This window comes from Staurois parvus, unplaced genomic scaffold, assembly GCF_062004578.1.
Source record: "Staurois parvus isolate SC_StPar_1 unplaced genomic scaffold, SC_StPar_1.0 ptg000813l, whole genome shotgun sequence".
NCBI classification, from domain to species: Eukaryota; Metazoa; Chordata; class Amphibia; order Anura; family Ranidae; genus Staurois; species Staurois parvus.
The window spans coordinates 2283551-2304402 of NW_028318609.1; the positions used below are offsets into that span (position 1 = coordinate 2283551).

The window sequence follows — 20852 nt, forward strand, 5'->3', positions numbered from 1 at the left end:
CTACCAGAACACTCTGGTCCGAACTCAGCAGCAGAATCGATAGAAGCTGGCTGAATTGCTGGCTTCTGTCAGACCGGCCGCCATAAACACAGACCGAATGTTGGTTCCATTCTGCCCGTGTGTATTAAGCTACTACCTTCTAACTGTAGGTAAAAGAGACACTCTTGCTATACCCTCTGAATTCATGTGTATTTACAGATACCCACTATGGTCAACATCAGCAACCCAAGTACTACTCAAAAAGTGTATATTTTTGAAACATATTACTACATCAGATGTAAAATATGGAATTTATTATGATAAAAAAGACAGAAGTACTTGGTTTTACAATAGAATATTGTCCATTACAAAAGAGGTATCTGTAATAGAGTTTATATAACTAAAACCACTATGACAAAACCACATATTTTCTTTCCTTCAGACATCTGCTGGTCACATGCTGCTGTCAGTAAACCCCTTTAAGACTCTGAACATTTACAGCTTAGATATGGCTCAAATTTATCAGGAGATCGATACTGTGGAGAGACCACCGTAAGTATGAGTACTGATTACTATGTCCAGTTTTCGTTTTTGGTATGTCAAAAACATTCACATTCCTTTTAAAGCAAAACTATAGACAGATATAAAAGGCCCAAATTTTATTCTAGATACTTATATTAAATTTTATTCTAGATGCTTTTAATTAAATCCTTGTATTAATTTTCAAATAATCTATATGATTTCTGTAATCTCTGGTAGAGTGAGATTGGGAAGGAAAGGGTACATTTAGCACTCACCCCCGAAAGGGCCTGCTAAGTAGTCCCAAGATTCCTTTCCCAAACTAGTGTATCAGCAGCCAGGCACACTGCTTCTCTTACTCTTCTGGCTCAATGAACAGTCTAGGGGTATACTTTTTTGACACTTTATTATTGAACTTGGGTAGGGTATAGGGAAGCTGTGGAAGACAGTAAAACAATGCAGAAACCCAAGGACATGTCTCACTTTCTGAAAGATTCTTATAACAGTCCCTGAAGCAGCAACTAAGGAACTGAGCTACACTAAAACACCATAAGAAATACCCAAACTTTATCAGAATCTGGCACTGATGCTCAAGGGACAGCAGCAGCACACAGGTCTGTACTTAAAAACGTCCCTGGATAGTTGGATGCCTCCTTCCAAGGCAGACATTTCTCACGTGAATTTTCCAGAGCGGATCCCCAGTGAAATCCCTCAATCAATTCCAGCAATGTCCAGTAGCATAGGCCCCCCAGCTCTAACACAGCTGAGACATCAATGAGCATTAGAACAGGCCACTCAGCTCTAGCCAAGCTGAGACCATGGTGAGCAAAAGCACAGCTGGCAACTGCCCTTCAAGCTGGGAGCTTCTGCCCCTGGACAAGAATCCAGCTGCACCAGCTCTCAGACTATTTATGCACTCCCTAGTTACCTACTGGGTGCCCTCCCCCAGGGATTGGTTGGTACCATTTATATATATATATATATATATATATATATATATATATATATATATATATGTGGTAATTCTGACTCTCCCAGCATACGAATTCCAGAATCCTCCAGAATACAAGGGGAGTAGTCAAACCTGTAACCAGTGAGACCCAGAAGAGCCCAAAGTAATCACAAGCTGGTCCACGGTCCACTGATTACAGGGGAGCCTAAAGAACCAAATTTACCTAACCTAACTTTCAACCTATCAAGGAGAGTACTACATGTCTAGTTTTTCACAGTGCTGTTAGTCTAACTCAGAAAGTCTGATAATAAAAGGACAGAGCATAAGAGTTACCTAATCGGACTATTGCTGCTAGCTCATAAATTAATCACTAGTTGGCGTAGATCCTTCTGCTTAAGTAGAGCCACCTGGTTATACTGTCTGGCAGGGTTGAGTGAATTTTAAGAATGACTGAAAAGAATCACCAACCCTTTGGTAGGTACCTCCTTTGCACATATTGCTTTCAAGTATTTATCATATATTTATCTATGTGCCTATACATCTGTTTTCAAGTGGACCTCTAGGCTGGTCCACAAAATCAAACATGTGCATATGCAGAATAAAATGCTCCTATGTGCTGGAATGTTGGTGGGACATATGATATTAGTGAGAAGGTTGCATCACAACCAGTGTGCTGACTAGCAAGAAAGGAGGGTTTGAAGACCAGTTAATATAACTGCAGCAGGTGGTGAGGAAGACTGTGGGACTGTGGATTAAGGTAAATAATCCTCTGTATTTAATTAGCTCTTGATAAAACGAACATATTCTGCATATGATGGGGAACGGAGGGGCATTTCATTTCCTGGGTCCTCCATGAAGATTCATTTTTGTTCTGTGAAACGCTGTACTTTTTGCTCCTCTTCTTTCTCCTTTTTATTTCCATAGATGTGTCATATATGAATTTTATTTCTATGTAATGCACACTGAAATATGTTGTGGATAGTCACTGGAAGGATTCACTATGTTTAAATTTCCTTTCAGTCATATTTTTGCCGTGGCAGAGGAAACCTTTATACTATCCCGGAGCTCTGAACATCCACCGAACATCCTTCTCAGGTGATTGTTTGTTGCTGCTTGTATTGCTTAGACGTTTTGACCTCATGCACATTGGATGCCCCTGCATTTTAGCCTATAAATTATTATTCTGGCCAATTAAATTAATTGCCTCCCAAGCATTTGATGTGCCTAACCGCATTTCACTTGTAGACAGGGCATGAAGCCCAAAACACTGCTGCCAGGAGGAAAGGCGTCCAGGAAAGTTGGCCAAACGTCCAAGGTGCATGGGGCCTTTATTTGGTTGTGATCAAAATTTTCATTATTATTTCAGATTTTTTTAAAGTATTGTTTTCCTGCTTACAATTTACATATACAGTATATGTATAAATCTCATTGTGACAAACTATGAAGGCAGCAAAAACACGCTAAATTCACTAAAGCAGATCGCAAGTGGTATTTAGGTGGTCTGCCACATTTTCCCAAAATATCACGTGATGCTGAAAATGTTAATTCACAATCCAGTTATGCAGTATTTACCTCAAAAACCAAAACTTCTTGGTAAATAGCGCATAAAACTATGTTAACCACTTGCCTTCCAGAGGATTTACCCCCTTCCTAACCAGGCCATTTTTTTGTGTTACGCCGCTGCGTTATTTTAACTGACAATTGCGCAGCCATGCAACGCTGCACCCAAATTAAATTTATGTCCTTATTTTCCCTCGAATTGAGCTTTCTTTCGGTGGTATTTGATCATCTGTGCGGTTTTTATTTTTTGCGCTATAAAAGAAAAAAAACGAAAATTTTGAAAAAATAAACAATATTTTTTACTTTTTGCTATTAAACATGTCCAGTAAAAAAAAAGTAACAATTAGTAAATTTAGTTCAAAATGTAATCTGCTACATTTTTTTACTTTGCTAAAATAAATCCCAATATGTGTAAATTAATTGGCTTACGTGAAAGTTATAGTGTTTACAAAAGGTGGTTTAGATACTGGAATTTTTTTTTTCTTTTACTAGTAATGGCGGCGATCAGCGACTTATAACGGGACTTTGGCAGACATTCTGACACTGGGGGGAACTGACTTGGTGTCACTGACATCCCCAGTGACACCAATACAGTGATCAGTGCTAAAATAAAAGTGGCACGGGCAGGAAGGGGTTAACATGAGGTGCGATCAAAGGGTCAACTGTGTGCTGGGTGTGTTTTACTATGGGGTGATGTCTGTTTACTTCACTGTAAGCACACTACTTAGGATGGCTGTGCTGTGCACAGCCATCCAAAGCAGTGTGCCCGAGCTGACAAGGAGAACAGTTAATAAACTGCATTCCAGATATGACATTATGTTTAATTCAGGAACAATAGGTTTGTTATTTGTAATGCATTTATTCAGTGTCCTGAAATCAACTGATAAAGAATATGAATTATCAGCTTTTTTGGCAGGCCAAATACAGTTATTCACCACTGATTGTGCTTTTGTTTTTAATTCCTTACTGGAAAAACTCCTATATAATAGCTGAAATAGGACTAATTAATTCTAATGGCAACTTGTTGGGGCTTAGGGTCCCTACCTTCAATATCAACTTCAAAATCTTTAAGCAAACCTGCATTATTTTTGCTTTGACTCCAAAGATTTTTATGTGATCTAACCAATTGTTCCAATTCGAGATTGGTTCAAGTATGTGGCCATTTATGATCTGAAGACATGTCAGAAATTTCTGTACAAATACTTCCAACATTACTGCACATGGAAGGATCAATTAACATTGATTGTGGCCTAGATGGATCTTTCCATATAGTTGCAGTACATAAATCAACTATCCAATTGAGTTTACTAATCACATCAATACCAAGAATATTCTCTGTACCATGACAAAACCAGATGTCAATGTCAATTTGTAGGAACCCTGGAATCTCAAATGTCACATTAGAAACGTTCTTAGCAACTGACCTACCTTTTCCACAATTTGCAGGTAACTTATGTTTAGGTAAACTGAGTTCAGCACCCGTATCTAATAAAAATGTTATTTTTCTACCATTCAATGAACCCTTTACATATGGTCTTCCACTTTCATCCAATAAAATTGGAGTAACATATTCTAATGGTAAAGGAGATGAATCTCAATCTGATCTGGATTCTAATTTTGTCAATCATAATAAAACATTCCTGTTAATGTCAACATCTCTGTTTGCCATATTGTTTAAGTTGTCGTTAACAGTTAGTGAACAGATCTCTTTGACCTCTGGGGCATAAGGCATCTCAATTAAACTATTGTTTGAACATGGAAGAGTGGATTGCTCAAAAGTTGTTTTTTCATTTTCTAATTGCAAAGTTTATCTTTGTAAATTAAATTAATATTGAAAACATTCTCTTCAAATGACCAAACCTTTTACAACAGAAGCAAATGGTATTTCCTGTCTGCTCTGAAACTCTCGTTCTGCCTGTGACCTGCCTGTCACCATAATTGGGTGTGACCATACACGTGGCCTCTCTCTGGTCTCCATTTTGAACCGCTACAATGTCAATCTTCTGATTGGTTAGTTTAATTTGCCTTCTAACTGTATCTATAATAGAGGCAGTAATATGAAATTCTGGATCTAGATACTTAAACTTTTAACAAGTTTTTACCAAGCAGAGGTCTCATCCTCTAAATCAAATACCATTTTGTATGCTTTGGAAAACCTAACTCTAAAATCACTCATTGATTGTAGCTCTTACTGAGACTAAGATTTCCAGAGAAAGAGTTTCCTCTCCAGTTGTACATGCATAATGAATGGGTAATATTAAGCCATTCATTATGCATGTACCACCAAAGCTCATCATCTTTAACAAATTTAGACTTAAACTCCTTCAGCCATCCTAAAGGGAATCTTTAGCCCTCTACTAACAGAGCTGGGGGGATGAAAGCTAGCTAACATGTTGCTAGAGTGTACCGATAAACCAGGCCTATAGATTTACATACATATTCAGTATATTCACATAGACTATAAAAGTCTGTTTATCTTACTTTTCCCAATTTAGAACAAATAGAAATGTAACAACTCAATTATTCTATTAAGATCCAACACATTCATACATATGTTAGTAATGATAATAAGCAGATATTAGATTAAAAAAGGCTTCTACCACAGACCAAGGCTCTAATCTCGAATTCCAGGTGTTCTCTGAGCTGTGTCACTTGAGTGGGATCTGTAAATCACACACCACTCTGTATTACCCTCAGGGCAATTGGGTTAGTGAATGCTTCACTCGCATGTTATGGAGTATGCTGCAGACTCTTGGACAGGGGCAGCGGGACTGTGGGTCTCAACAAGTAAGGGAACATTGTGTGGTCCTATAATAACATGGTACACCAAGCCACAGGACACACACTGTTCTTCCTAATGTTTGGACATAGCAGGAGGTTGCCCATGGACATACTCTTGGACATCTCAGAATGTATTATTTCCAGCATGCCCAATGAGTGTGTGCTGAAGAGTAGGAAAGATTGAGGAAGGACCAACAGATAATTTTTGTGAACGCCACGTAGACATGGCCAAGGAAGCTGCTCTTGATCTGCCACTGCTGCAAAAGGGGGACCGGGTGTTGGTGAAAAAAAAAAAAAAAACAAGCTATACACAGCAAGCAATGACTCAGGCATTGTTGGGTGTGCTGCCGCTATTTATTTGGGGTCACATCACATGGTTGGGTCTCCAGAGAGCCATGGTTCCCACAGACCTGAGTCTCTATTCCCTGCTTTTTCTTTCCGTCTCCTTATACAGTAAAATAGCTCCACATTGCAAGAGTCATGTGGTATGGAAGGTGTTGACTGGTTGCCAAAAAATTGTAAGGAGCACTCAGCAGCCTTGTTGGGTCCTGGCAGCTGAATGTGGAGTAGGCCCATAGGACATAGCATAATAATCAGCAGCAACTTCTGAATGATGCACCATGTATAGTAATGAGAAGCAGACACTACACCATAACTGTGTCAGTGTGGACCCCTGAGCCAGATAAAATTCAGGTACTTACAATGCTTGCCTTTAAAAATTAATTTTAAGGATATGTTCACCTTTTGTAACATGTTACATCCATATTCAGGGTGTAACATGTAATATGTTACGATTGCACAGACCCCTGCATCCCCCCCCCCCGATCCCCCATTGTGGCAGCTAACAGGGGGATCTTCTCCCCCAACTAGCTGTTGCAATCTGAAAACAGGTGAATTGGAAAACTACAAGTTCTGACAGCCTTTGCAGCTGTCAGCTTGTAGTTCTCCATAAACTATCAGTTCATTCTCTCTGCCTGCCCGTACGAGGTATGAGCAGACAGATATACTGACAAGTCTGAAGAACTTATTTGCAGATCGAGAAGGCAATGCTTTACAGGCTCCAAGTAAAATAAATAAAAAAATGCACATTTTTTTACCTGCAAAATACGAGGGGCGACTGAAAAGTTCTCAGCCTACCCATGAAGCATTTCTCTTAGCCCAGTTTTATTTTTGCTACTCATAATACATATCTTTGCAAGGTTCCATACCAAATTTCTCACAAATAGCTTTTTCTTTGCTTCAGTCAACATTCTCGACACCCATCAACTTGACACCTTGTGCATGTCCAGCACTACTGTTAAAATGTGTCCAGCACGTTCCTGGGATATGCCCACTTTCTCTGCGATGAAACGTTCTGTCACACGCCTGTCTACCATTACAAGATCCTGAATTGCTGTGATATTTTCCTCCCTACAGGCAGTTGCTGGCCTTCCACTGCGAGGGACATCTTGGACAGAGGGGTTCCCCCACTTGAATTCCACCACCCACTTTTTAATGGTGGAATAGGAAGGGGCATTCTCCTCCTAATGTTTCCATCATATCCTTGTGGATGTCCTGTCCGCTCATTCCCTCTTTCAGCAGGTATTGGATAACAGCACGTTTGCTCACTTTCTCCATCTTTCAGACAATGATGACCTGCGCTTCAGTCTTCAATAACTGAAACAAAGAAAAAGCTATTTGTGAGAAATTTAGTATAGCACCTTGCAAAGATATGTACTATGAGTAGCAAAAATAAAATTTGGCTAAGACAAATGCTTCATGGGTAGGCCGAGAACTTTTCAGTCGCCCCTCGTCTTTGTTATATACAATGTGTATTGTTTATTTTTTAAGGTAAACTTATCCTTTATTGATGTATTAATGATTACAGAGCCACGTTTTTATGTGTCTTTTGTATCTACTAGAGATGAGCGAATCGAAGTATCCGAAGTGGAATTCGAGTCGAATATCGGAAAAATTTTGATTCGTGCCGAATCCGAAAAACAGCCTAATTCGGACGCGCGAATCGAAATTTTTCCGAAAATGGCGGCTGACATGTGCGGCGACGGAGCGGGGATGTCGGGGAAGGCGCGCAGACAAGGCGCGCTGCCCCATAATGCATTCCTCAACGACATGTGATCGCATCAGCCAATCAGCAGCCAGCCAGCCAGCACTGTGTAATGGTCGAGGTATATATAGCGGCCATTTTGGAAATCTTCATTTGCCTGCAGTCATTGAACAGAGGCAGACCGCTCTGTACTAGGGACAGGGACAGAGTTAGGGCCACAGAAACGAGAATTGGGGACAGAGAGAAGTTACTTAGGGACAGAGAACCATTACTCAGGGACACAGACTTGTTAATGAGGGCCACAGAATCGTTATTTAGGGACAAAGAAACGCTAGTTAGGGCCACAGAATTCATACTCAGGGACAGACAGAATTTTCACTCAGTGCCAGAGAATTGTTACTTAGGGCCACAGAAACGTTATTAGGGCCACAGAATTTTTACTCAGGGACAGACAGAATTGTTACTGAGTGCCAGAGAATTGTTACTCAGGGACAGACAGAATTGTTACTGAGTGCCAGAGAATTGTTACTCAGGGACAGACAGAATTGTTACTGAGTGCCAGAGAATTGTTACTCAGGGACAGACAGAATTGTTACTGAGTGCCAGAGAATTGTTACTCAGGGACAGACAGAATTGTTACTGAGTGCCAGAGAATTGTTACTCGCACAGACACAAAATTGTTACTTGCACAGACACAGAATTGTTACTCGCACAGACACAGAATTGTTACTCAGGGCCACAGAATTCATACTCAGGGACAGACAGAATTGTTACTGAGTGCCAGAGAATTGTTACTCAGGGACAGACAGAATTGTTACTGAGTGCCAGAGAATTGTTACTCAGGGACAGACAGAATTGTTACTGAGTGCCAGAGAATTGTTACTTGCACAGACACAAAATTGTTACTTGCACAGACACAGAATTGTTACTCGCACAGACACAGAATTGTTACTCAGGGCCACAGAATTCATACTCAGGGACAGACAGAATTGTTACTGAGTGCCAGAGAATTGTTACTCAGGGACAGACAGAATTGTTACTGAGTGCCAGAGAATTGTTACTCAGGGACAGACAGAATTGTTACTGAGTGCCAGAGAATTGTTACTCAGGGACAGACAGAATTGTTACTGAGTGCCAGAGAATTGTTACTCGCACAGACACAAAATTGTTACTTGCACAGACACAGAATTGTTACTCGCACAGACACAGAATTGTTACTCAGGGCCACAGAATTCATACTCAGGGACAGACAGAATTGTTACTGAGTGCCAGAGAATTGTTACTCAGGGACAGACAGAATTGTTACTGAGTGCCAGAGAATTGTTACTCAGGGACAGACAGAATTGTTACTGAGTGCCAGAGAATTGTTACTTGCACAGACACAAAATTGTTACTTGCACAGACACAGAATTGTTACTCGCACAGACACAGAATTGTTACTCAGGGCCACAGAATTCATACTCAGGGACAGACAGAATTGTTACTGAGTGCCAGAGAATTGTTACTCAGGGACAGACAGAATTGTTACTGAGTGCCAGAGAATTGTTACTCAGGGACAGACAGAATTGTTACTGAGTGCCAGAGAATTGTTACTCAGGGACAGACAGAATTGTTACTGAGTGCCAGAGAATTGTTACTCGCACAGACACAAAATTGTTACTTGCACAGACACAGAATTGTTACTCGCACAGACACAGAATTGTTACTGAGTGCCAGAGAATTGTTACTCAGGGACAGACAGAATTGTTACTGAGTGCCAGAGAATTGTTACTCAGGGACAGACAGAATTGTTACTGAGTGCCAGAGAATTGTTACTCAGGGACAGACAGAATTGTTACTGAGTGCCAGAGAATTGTTACTCGCACAGACACAAAATTGTTACTTGCACAGACACAGAATTGTTACTCGCACAGACACAGAATTGTTACTCAGGGCCACAGAATTCATACTCAGGGACAGACAGAATTGTTACTGAGTGTCAGAGAATTGTTACTCAGGGACAGACAGAATTGTTACTGAGTGCCAGAGAATTGTTACTCAGGGACAGACAGAATTGTTACTGAGTGCCAGAGAATTGTTACTTGCACAGACACAAAATTGTTACTTGCACAGACACAGAATTGTTACTCGCACAGACACAGAATTGTTACTCAGGGCCACAGAATTCATACTCAGGGACAGACAGAATTGTTACTGAGTGCCAGAGAATTGTTACTCAGGGACAGACAGAATTGTTACTGAGTGCCAGAGAATTGTTACTCAGGGACAGACAGAATTGTTACTGAGTGCCAGAGAATTGTTACTTGCACAGACACAAAATTGTTACTTGCACAGACACAGAATTGTTACTCGCACAGACACAGAATTGTTACTCAGGGCCACAGAATTCATACTCAGGGACAGACAGAATTGTTACTGAGTGCCAGAGAATTGTTACTCAGGGACAGACAGAATTGTTACTGAGTGCCAGAGAATTGTTACTCGCACAGACACAAAATTGTTACTTGCACAGACACAGAATTGTTACTCGCACAGACACATAATTGTTACTCAGGGCCACAGAATTCATACTCAGGGACAGACAGAATTGTTACTGAGTGCCAGAGAATTGTTACTTAGGGACAGACAGAATTGTTACTGAGTGCCAGAGAATTGTTACTCAGGGACAGACAGAATTGTTACTGAGTGCCAGAGAATTGTTACTCGCACAGACACAAAATTGTTACTTGCACAGACACAGAATTGTTACTCGCACAGACACAGAATTGTTACTCAGGGCCACAGAATTCATACTCAGGGACAGACAGAATTGTTACTGAGTGCCAGAGAATTGTTACTCAGGGACAGACAGAATTGTTACTGAGTGCCAGAGAATTGTTACTCAGGGACAGACAGAATTGTTACTGAGTGCCAGAGAATTGTTACTCAGGGACAGACAGAATTGTTACTGAGTGCCAGAGAATTGTTACTCGCACAGACACAAAATTGTTACTTGCACAGACACAGAATTGTTACTCGCACAGACACAGAATTGTTACTCAGGGCCACAGAATTCATACTCAGGGACAGACAGAATTGTTACTGAGTGCCAGAGAATTGTTACTCAGGGACAGACAGAATTGTTACTGAGTGCCAGAGAATTGTTACTCAGGGACAGACAGAATTGTTACTGAGTGCCAGAGAATTGTTACTCGCACAGACACAAAATTGTTACTTGCACAGACACAGAATTGTTACTCGCACAGACACAGAATTGTTACTGAGTGCCAGAGAATTGTTACTCAGGGACAGACAGAATTGTTACTGAGTGCCAGAGAATTGTTACTCAGGGACAGACAGAATTGTTACTGAGTGCCAGAGAATTGTTACTCAGGGACAGACAGAATTGTTACTGAGTGCCAGAGAATTGTTACTCGCACAGACACAAAATTGTTACTTGCACAGACACAGAATTGTTACTCGCACAGACACAGAATTGTTACTCAGGGCCACAGAATTCATACTCAGGGACAGACAGAATTGTTACTGAGTGCCAGAGAATTGTTACTCAGGGACAGACAGAATTGTTACTGAGTGCCAGAGAATTGTTACTCGCACAGACACAAAATTGTTACTTGCACAGACACAGAATTGTTACTCGCACAGACACAGAATTGTTACTCAGGGCCACAGAATTCATACTCAGGGACAGACAGAATTGTTACTGAGTGCCAGAGAATTGTTACTCAGGGACAGACAGAATTGTTACTGAGTGCCAGAGAATTGTTACTCAGGGACAGACAGAATTGTTACTGAGTGCCAGAGAATTGTTACTCGCACAGACACAAAATTGTTACTTGCACAGACACAGAATTGTTACTCGCACAGACACAGAATTGTTACTCGCACAGACACAGAATTGTTACTCAGGGCCACAGAATTCATACTCAGGGACAGACAGAATTGTTACTGAGTGCCAGAGAATTGTTACTCAGGGACACCTAATCGTTGAATTAAATAGTATGTCAGACAACATGCAGAGGAGTGGCAGAGGAGGCAATGTTTTAGGAGCGAGCAGACGTGGCAGCAGAGGAAGGGGTCGAGGCAGCAGTATTCGCAGCCAGAGGCCAGTGCTCCCGGTGTCATCCAGCGGTCGTGTCTCCACCGACAACCCTGCCGTCATTGATTGGTTGGCTCGGTCGTCTTCCTCTTCCCAGGTCACCTCTGACACCTACAGCCAACGGTCGGTGGGTACGTCAGACACAACCGTTAGTTGGCATGGCCCGGGACCAAGCCCACTGAAATCACGTGTCCTCTACCTGCCCCTGTCCTTTGCTGTTCCCTCACCAAGCGAAGTATCGCATGCTGTGGGCTCAGCCCCACTGTACAGTGAGGAAGAGCTAACAGAGGGCGGTCAGGAACGGGGGGAGACATCGGCCTTTTCAGCAGCCAAGCGAACAAGTACTGGCGAGGAGAGTGGCTCGGTAGCCGGTCTAGAGACAGGTCTGTCTCCTGACCCAGACGCAGCCGAGGGGGCTAGTAGTGAGGCGGAGACCCTACTTGATGATGAGGAGGTTGATCGCACTTGGCAGCCTCGTCGTCATCAGGCAATTTCTTCCGCATCATCAGGAGAAGAGGGTGGCAGCTTGGCAGCGAGCAAAACAGTCGGTGGGTTGCCCAGGAGACAGCAGCAGGGTCGCATCAGTGTCAGTGGAGCCAAACGTCCACGGAGTAGAGCACCAGCTCCACTGCAGCCTACCACCACGGCCAGTAGTGGTGCCGGTGCGCACGGAGGAAGTAGCAGTCAGCCAGTGAAGAGTAGCGGGGGCAAAGTTTCCTACTCGGTGGTGTGGCAATTTTTCCTCAAGCCGCCCGAGGAAGTAAACGTAGCCGTATGTCGACTATGTGGCCAGAAATGCAAGCGTGGCCAGGGGGCCCATGTTGGGACTACAGCGTTGCGTCAGCATATGCAGCGTCACCATTCGGTGGCCTGGGAAAACCGTGATAAACATACGGCGGTTCTGCCTGCCCCAGCCCCCGCTCCATCACCCGCTCCGTTACTTGCTCCGTCACCCGACGTCGTCAATCGCCCTCTATCAGCCAGTCAAGGCTCCAACACCTCTGCTGAGGGGAGTTGTCGCTCATTGGCATCTTCCGCTCGTTCAGATGCTCCTTCTCCTGCTACTCCTCTTCTCGGATTCCGTCAACAGTCTTTCTTGGAATCCGTATCCAAGAGACAACAGTTTGCGAGCACGCACCCGACGGTGCAAAAGCTGAACGTCCTCCTGTCCAAGTTGCTGGTGCTGCAGTCCCTCCCTTTCCAACTGGTGGACTCAGCACCTTTCCGAGAAATGATGGCTTGTGCCGCGCCGCGGTGGAGAGTGCCAAGCCGTCATTTCTTTGCCCAAAAGGCAGTGCCAGCCCTGCATTCACATGTAGAAGAGATGGTGGGCCAGTCTTTGAGCATGTCGGTCTCTGCCAAAGTGCACGGCAGCGCCGACGTGTGGAGCTGTAACTACGGTCAGGGACAGTACATGTCATTTACGGCCCACTGGGTGAACGTGGTGCCGGCACAGCCGCACCAGCAACTTGGACAGGTCACGACGCTTTTGCCTCCACGTTTGCACGTCCTTGGTCCAGCAAGCATGTCCGCCTCTACCACCTCTTTTTCCGCCGTGTCCTCAGCCGCCACCCCCGTGCCAAGTCCCATTACCCGACCGGCATATCACATGTGCAGGGCGCAACGGTGTCACGCTGTGCTGCACCTGGTATGCCTTGGCGAACATAGTCACACAGGGGAGGAACTGCTGAGTGTAATGAACAGAGAAATCGACAGATGGCTGTCTCCGCGCAAACTAAAAATCGGAACCATGTTGACTGACAACGGAAAGAACATGGTGTCTGCTCTGCGTCAAGGAAGGTTGTGCCATGCGCCATGCATGGCTCACGTGTTCAATCTGGTTGTCAAGCGGTTCCTAAAATCCACCATCCCACTGCAAGACATCCTTAAAATGTCACGTAAACTGTGCATGCATTTCAGCCATTCCTACACCGCAAAGAACACCCTCATTGAGCTGCAGCGGCAGAACGGAATTCCACAGCATCGCCTGATCTGCGACGTTGCAACAAGGTGGAATTCAACCCTACACATGTTAGACCGCCTTTACGAGCAGCGAAAGGCCATCACCGATTTCCTGATGTTACAAGTGGATAAAGGTACTCCCCTGTGTAACTTAGATGTCAGCCATTGGCAGCTCATGCGTGACACCTGCCGCTTGCTCAGGCCCTTTGAGGAGGCCACGCTATTCGTGAGTCGGCAGGACTATGGGATGAACGACGTCATTCCTCTGTTGCACGTCCTGGAACAAATGCTGTTAACAATGGCTGGTCAGGGTGCGGTAGACGTGGCGCACAGATCTCAACGCCACATGACCCCTGTGGGGGCAGGACAGGAAGAAGAGGAGGAGGTAGAGGAGGACATTTGTGCTCAGGAATTATTGAGTGAAATGGGTGGTTTTTCCACTCAGCGGACAGGAGTGGAGGAGCAGGAGCATCTGGTAGAGGAGGAGGAGGAGGAGACAGAGGACCCAGACGCACCGTGGCAGTATGCTGTGGAGATGGAGGCAGGGAGTCCCTCGCATTCCTTGGCACAAATGGCCCATAGCATGCTCGGTTGCTTGCGTAGCGACAGCCGAATAATAACCATCAGACAGAGGGATGACTTTTGGCTGTCCACCTTGTTGGACCCTCGCTACAAGTCCAAAATGGTGGCCTTTTTCACACCTGCTGAGAGGGAGGCCAAAATTACGTACTATAAAAACCACCTATGTAGTCAGTTGGTCTCTGCCTTTGTGCGCCAACGTCCATCCTCAGACACTGTGGGCCCTGTGCGCTCGCGTTCCGCTGGCATGGCAGCAGGGGAGGGGTGGGGTGGTAGGAGCAGTGGTACCTCCACCAGCAGTGGCTGCCTCAGTCTGCAGTCGATGATGAGTAGCTTTCTTCACCAGCGCAGTGAGGAAACTACTAACCAGCCGCAGCAGCAGCAGCAGCATCAGGTGGACCTGGAGCAGGAGCTCAAACAACAGGCTTGGGCCTACTTGGACAGCACCCTGCCAACCGAGGTAGACAATCCCCTTGACTACTGGGCAACGAAACTTGACCTTTGGCCCCAACTAGCTGAATTTGCCCTTGAAAGGCTGTCATGCCCGGCCAGTAGCGTGGCATCGGAGCGCGTGTTTAGTGCGGCAGGAGGTATTGTAACTCCGCGGAGGACACGACTGTCCACCCAAAGTGTGGAGAGACTCACGTTTGTGAAAATGAATCAGGCGTGGATTAGTCTGGATTTCAAACCACCAGTTCCTGACACAACTGACTAAATCCGCCATGAATCATGCCTCAAACATGTGCCACTTTCAGGTCTCCTCACACTGCTGGTGTGTTAAATTTTTTGACATAGGGTGCAGGCAGATTACGGGCCTCACATAGCTGCTGCCAGGCCCCTAATCTGCCATGGGCCCCTATATACCGCCTCCTCATGCTGCTGCCAAGTCCAGAGTCTCTCATGGGTCCCTGTACGGCCTCCCATTGCTGCTGTCTCCATCGCCACACTCTGCTGCCATGTGCCACTTTCAGGTCTCTTCACACTGCTGGTGTGTTAAATTTTTTGACATAGGGTGCAGGCAGATTACGGGCCTCACATAGCTGCTGCCAGGCCCCTAATCTGCCATGGGCCCCTATATACTGCCTCCTCATGCTGCTGCCAAGTCTAGAGTCTGTCATGGGTCCCTGTACGGCCTCCCATTGCTGCTGTCTCCATCGCCACACTCTGCCATGTGCCACTTTCAGGTCTCTTCACACTGCTGGTGTGTTAAATTTTTTGACATAGGGTGCAGGCAGATTACGGGCCTCACATAGCTGCTGCCAGGCCCCTAATCTGCCATGGGCCCCTATATACCGCCTCCTCATGCTGCTGCCAAGTCTAGAGTCTCTCATGGGTCCCTGTACGGCCTCCCATTGCTGCTGTCTCCATCGCCACACTCTGCTGCCATGTGCCACTTTCAGGTCTCTTCACACTGCTGGTGTGTTAAATTTTTTGACATAGGGTGCAGGCAGATTACGGGCCTCACATAGCTGCTGCCAGGCCCCTAATCTGCCATGGGCCCCTATATACCGCCTCCTCATGCTGCTGCCAAGTCCAGAGTCTCTCATGGGTCCCTGTACGGCCTCCCATTGCTGCTGTCTCCATCGCCACACTCTGCTGCCATGTGCCACTTTCAGGTCTCTTCACACTGCTGGTGTGTTAAATTTTTTGACATAGGGTGCAGGCAGATTACGGGCCTCACATAGCTGCTGCCAGGCCCCTAATCTGCCATGGGCCCCTATATACCGCCTCCTCATGCTGCTGCCAAGTCCAGAGTCTCTCATGGGTCCCTGTACGGCCTCCCATTGCTGCTGTCTCCATCGCCACACTCTGCTGCCATGTGCCACTTTCAGGTCTCTTCACACTGCTGGTGTGTTAAATTTTTTGACATAGGGTGCAGGCAGATTACGGGCCTCACATAGCTGCTGCCAGGCCCCTAATCTGCCATGGGCCCCTATATACCGCCTCCTCATGCTGCTGCCAAGTCTAGAGTCTGTCATGGGTCCCTGTACGGCCTCCCATTGCTGCTGTCTCCATCGCCACACTCTGCCATGTGCCACTTTCAGGTCTCTTCACACTGCTGGTGTGTTAAATTTTTTGACATAGGGTGCAGGCAGATTACGGGCCTCACATAGCTGCTGCCAGGCCCCTAATCTGCCATGGGCCCCTATATACCGCCTCCTCATGCTGCTGCCAAGTCCAGAGTCTCTCATGGGTCCCTGTACGGCCTCCCATTGCTGCTGTCTCCATCGCCACACTCTGCTGCCATGTGCCACTTTCAGGTCTCTTCACACTGCTGGTGTGTTAAATTTTTTGACATAGGGTGCAGGCAGATTACGGGCCTCACATAGCTGCTGCCAGGCCCCTAATCTGCCATGGGCCCCTATATACCGCCTCCTCATGCTGCTGCCAAGTCTAGAGTCTCTCATGGGTCCCTGTACGGCCTCCCATTGCTGCTGTCTCCATCGCCACACTCTGCTGCCATGTGCCACTTTCAGGTCTCTTCACACTGCTGGTGTGTTAAATTTTTTGACATAGGGTGCAGGCAGATTACGGGCCTCACATAGCTGCTGCCAGGCCCCTAATCTGCCATAGGCCCCTATATACCGCCTCCTCATGCTGCTGCCAAGTCCAGAGTCTCTCATGGGTCCCTGTACGGCCTCCCATTGCTGCTGTCTCCATCGCCACACTCTGCTGCCATGTGCCACTTTCAGGTCTCTTCACACTGCTGGTGTGTTAAATTTTTTGACATAGGGTGCAGGCAGATTACGGGCCTCACATAGCTGCTGCCAGGCCCCTAATCTGCCATGGGCCCCTATATACCGCCTCCTCATGCTGCTGCCAAGTCTAGAGTCTCTCATGGGTCCCTGTACGGCCTCCCATTGCTGCTGTCTCCATCGCCACACTCTGCCATGTGCCACTTTCAGGTCTCTTCACACTGCTGGTGTGTTAAATTTTTTGACATAGGGTGCAGGCAGATTACGGGCCTCACATAGCTGCTGCCAGGCCCCTAATCTGCCATGGGCCCCTATATACCGCCTCCTCATGCTGCTGCCAAGTCCAGAGTCTCTCATGGGTCCCTGTACGGCCTCTTATTGCTGCTGTCTCCATCGCCACACTCTGCTGCCATGTGCCACTTTCAGGTCTCTTCACACTGCTGGTGTGTTTAATTTTTTGACATAGGGTGCAGGCAGATTACGGGCCTCACATAGCTGCTGCCAGGCCCCTAATCTGCCATGGGCCCCTATATACCGCCTCCTCATGCTGCTGCCAAGTCTAGAGTCTGTCATGGGTCCCTGTACGGCCTCCCATTGCTGCTGTCTCCATCGCCACACTCTGCTGCCATGTGCCACTTTCAGGTCTCTTCACACTGCTGGTGTGTTTAATTTTTTGACATAGGGTGCAGGCAGATTACGGGCCTCACATAGCTGCTGCCAGGCCCCTAATCTGCCATGGGCCCCTATATACCGCCTCCTCATGCTGCTGCCAAGTCCAGAGTCTCTCATGGGTCCCTGTACGGCCTCCCATTGCTGCTGTCTCCATCGCCACACTCTGCTGCCATGTGCCACTTTCAGGTCTCTTCACACTGCTGGTGTGTTAAATTTTTTGACATAGGGTGCAGGCAGATTACGGGCCTCACATAGCTGCTGCCAGGCCCCTAATCTGCCATGGGCCCCTATATACCGCCTCCTCATGCTGCTGCCAAGTCTAGAGTCTGTCATGGGTCCCTGTACGGCCTCCCATTGCTGCTGTCTCCATCGCCACACTCTGCTGCCATGTGCCACTTTCAGGTCTCTTCACACTGCTGGTGTGTTAAATTTTTTGACATAGGGTGCAGGCAGATTACGGGCCTCACATAGCTGCTGCCAGGCCCCTAATCTGCCATGGGCCCCTATATACCGCCTCCTCATGCTGCTGCCAAGTCTAGAGTCTCTCATGGGTCCCTGTACGGCCTCCCATTGCTGCTGTCTCCATCGCCACACTCTGCTGCCATGTGCCACTTTCAGGTCTCTTCACACTGCTGGTGTGTTAAATTTTTTGACATAGGGTGCAGGCAGATTACGGGCCTCACATAGCTGCTGCCAGGCCCCTAATCTGCCATGGGCCCCTATATACCGCCTCCTCATGCTGCTGCCAAGTCCAGAGTCTCTCATGGGTCCCTGTACGGCCTCCCATTGCTGCTGTCTCCATCGCCACACTCTGCTGCCATGTGCCACTTTCAGGTCTCTTCACACTGCTGGTGTGTTAAATTTTTTGACATAGGGTGCAGGCAGATTACGGGCCTCACATAGCTGCTGCCAGGCCCCTAATCTGCCATGGGCCCCTATATACCGCCTCCTCATGCTGCTGCCAAGTCCAGAGTCTCTCATGGGTCCCTGTACGGCCTCCCATTGCTGCTGTCTCCATCGCCACACTCTGCTGCCATGTGCCACTTTCAGGTCTCTTCACACTGCTGGTGTGTTAAATTTTTTGACATAGGGTGCAGGCAGATTACGGGCCTCACATAGCTGCTGCCAGGCCCCTAATCTGCCATGGGCCCCTATATACCGCCTCCTCATGCTGCTGCCAAGTCTAGAGTCTGTCATGGGTCCCTGTACGGCCTCCCATTGCTGCTGTCTCCATCGCCACACTCTGCCATGTGCCACTTTCAGGTCTCTTCACACTGCTGGTGTGTTAAATTTTTTGACATAGGGTGCAGGCAGATTACGGGCCTCACATAGCTGCTGCCAGGCCCCTAATCTGCCATGGGCCCCTATATACCGCCTCCTCATGCTGCTGCCAAGTCTAGAGTCTCTCATGGGTCCCTGTACGGCCTCCCATTGCTGCTGTCTCCATCGCCACACTCTGCTGCCATGTGCCACTTTCAGGTCTCTTCACACTGCTGGTGTGTTAAATTTTTTGACATAGGGTGCAGGCAGATTACGGGCCTCACATAGCTGCTGCCAGGCCCCTAATCTGCCATAGGCCCCTATATACCGCCTCCTCATGCTGCTGCCAAGTCCAGAGTCTCTCATGGGTCCCTGTACGGCCTCCCATTGCTGCTGTCTCCATCGCCACACTCTGCTGCCATGTGCCACTTTCAGGTCTCTTCACACTGCTGGTGTGTTAAATTTTTTGACATAGGGTGCAGGCAGATTACGGGCCTCACATAGCTGCTGCCAGGCCCCTAATCTGCCATGGGCCCCTATATACCGCCTCCTCATGCTGCTGCCAAGTCTAGAGTCTGTCATGGGTCCCTGTACGGCCTCCCATTGCTGCTGTCTCCATCGCCACACTCTGCCATGTGCCACTTTCAGGTCTCTTCACACTGCTGGTGTGTTAAATTTTTTGACATAGGGTGCAGGCAGATTACGGGCCTCACATAGCTGCTGCCAGGCCCCTAATCTGCCATGGGCCCCTATATACCGCCTCCTCATGCTGCTGCCAAGTCCAGAGTCTCTCATGGGTCCCTGTACGGCCTCCCATTGCTGCTGTCTCCATCGCCACACTCTGCTGCCATGTGCCACTTTCAGGTCTCTTCACACTGCTGGTGTGTTTAATTTTTTGACATAGGGTGCAGGCAGATTACGGGCCTCACATAGCTGCTGCCAGGCCCCTAATCTGCCATGGGCCCCTATATACCGCCTCCTCATGCTGCTGCCAAGTCTAGAGTCTGTCATGGGTCCCTGTACGGCCTCCCATTGCTGCTGTCTCCATCGCCACACTCTGCTGCCATGTGCCACTTTCAGGTCTCTTCACACTGCTGGTGTGTTTAATTTTTTGACATAGGGTGCAGGCAGATTACGGGCCTCACATAGCTGCTGCCAGGCCCCTAATCTGCCATGGGCCCCTATATACCGCCTCCTCATGCTGCTGCCAAGTCCAGAGTCTCTCATGGGTCCCTGTACGGCCTCCCATTGCTGCTGTCTCCATCGCCACACTCTGCTGCCATGTGCCACTTTCAGGTCTCTTCACACTGCTGGTGTGTTAAATTTTTTGACATAGGGTGCAGGCAGATTACGGGCCTCACATAGCTGCTGCCAGGCCCCTAATCTGCCATGGGCCCCTATATACCGCCTCCTCATGCTGCTGCCAAGTCTAGAGTCTGTCATGGGTCCCTGTACGGCCTCCCATTGCTGCTGTCTCCATCGCCACACTCTGCCATGTGCCACTTTCAGGTCTCTTCACACTGCTGGTGTGTTAAATTTTTTGACATAGGGTGCAGGCAGATTACGGGCCTCACATAGCTGCTGCCAGGCCCCTAATCTGCCATGGGCCCCTATATACCGCCTCCTCATGCTGCTGCCAAGTCTAGAGTCTCTCATGGGTCCCTGTACGGCCTCCCATTGCTGCTGTCTCCATCGCCACACTCTGCTGCCATGTGCCACTTTCAGGTCTCTTCACACTGCTGGTGTGTT

The 20852-nt window shown here is 47.1% G+C and overlaps 1 protein-coding gene across 1 annotated transcript in view; it reads left to right on the forward strand.

Annotated features, from left to right (window-relative positions):
- The first annotated feature begins 436 nt into the window (after positions 1–436).
- The window catches only part of LOC149444134 (unconventional myosin-XVB-like), a 94241-nt gene continuing 73825 nt past the window's right edge, over positions 437–20852 (forward strand). Inside the window, exons 1-2 of the mRNA XM_089654926.1 lie at positions 437–531; positions 2471–2545. Coding sequence (XP_089511052.1) covers positions 437–531; positions 2471–2545 — 170 coding nt within the window. The remainder of the gene's footprint in view (positions 532–2470; positions 2546–20852) is intronic.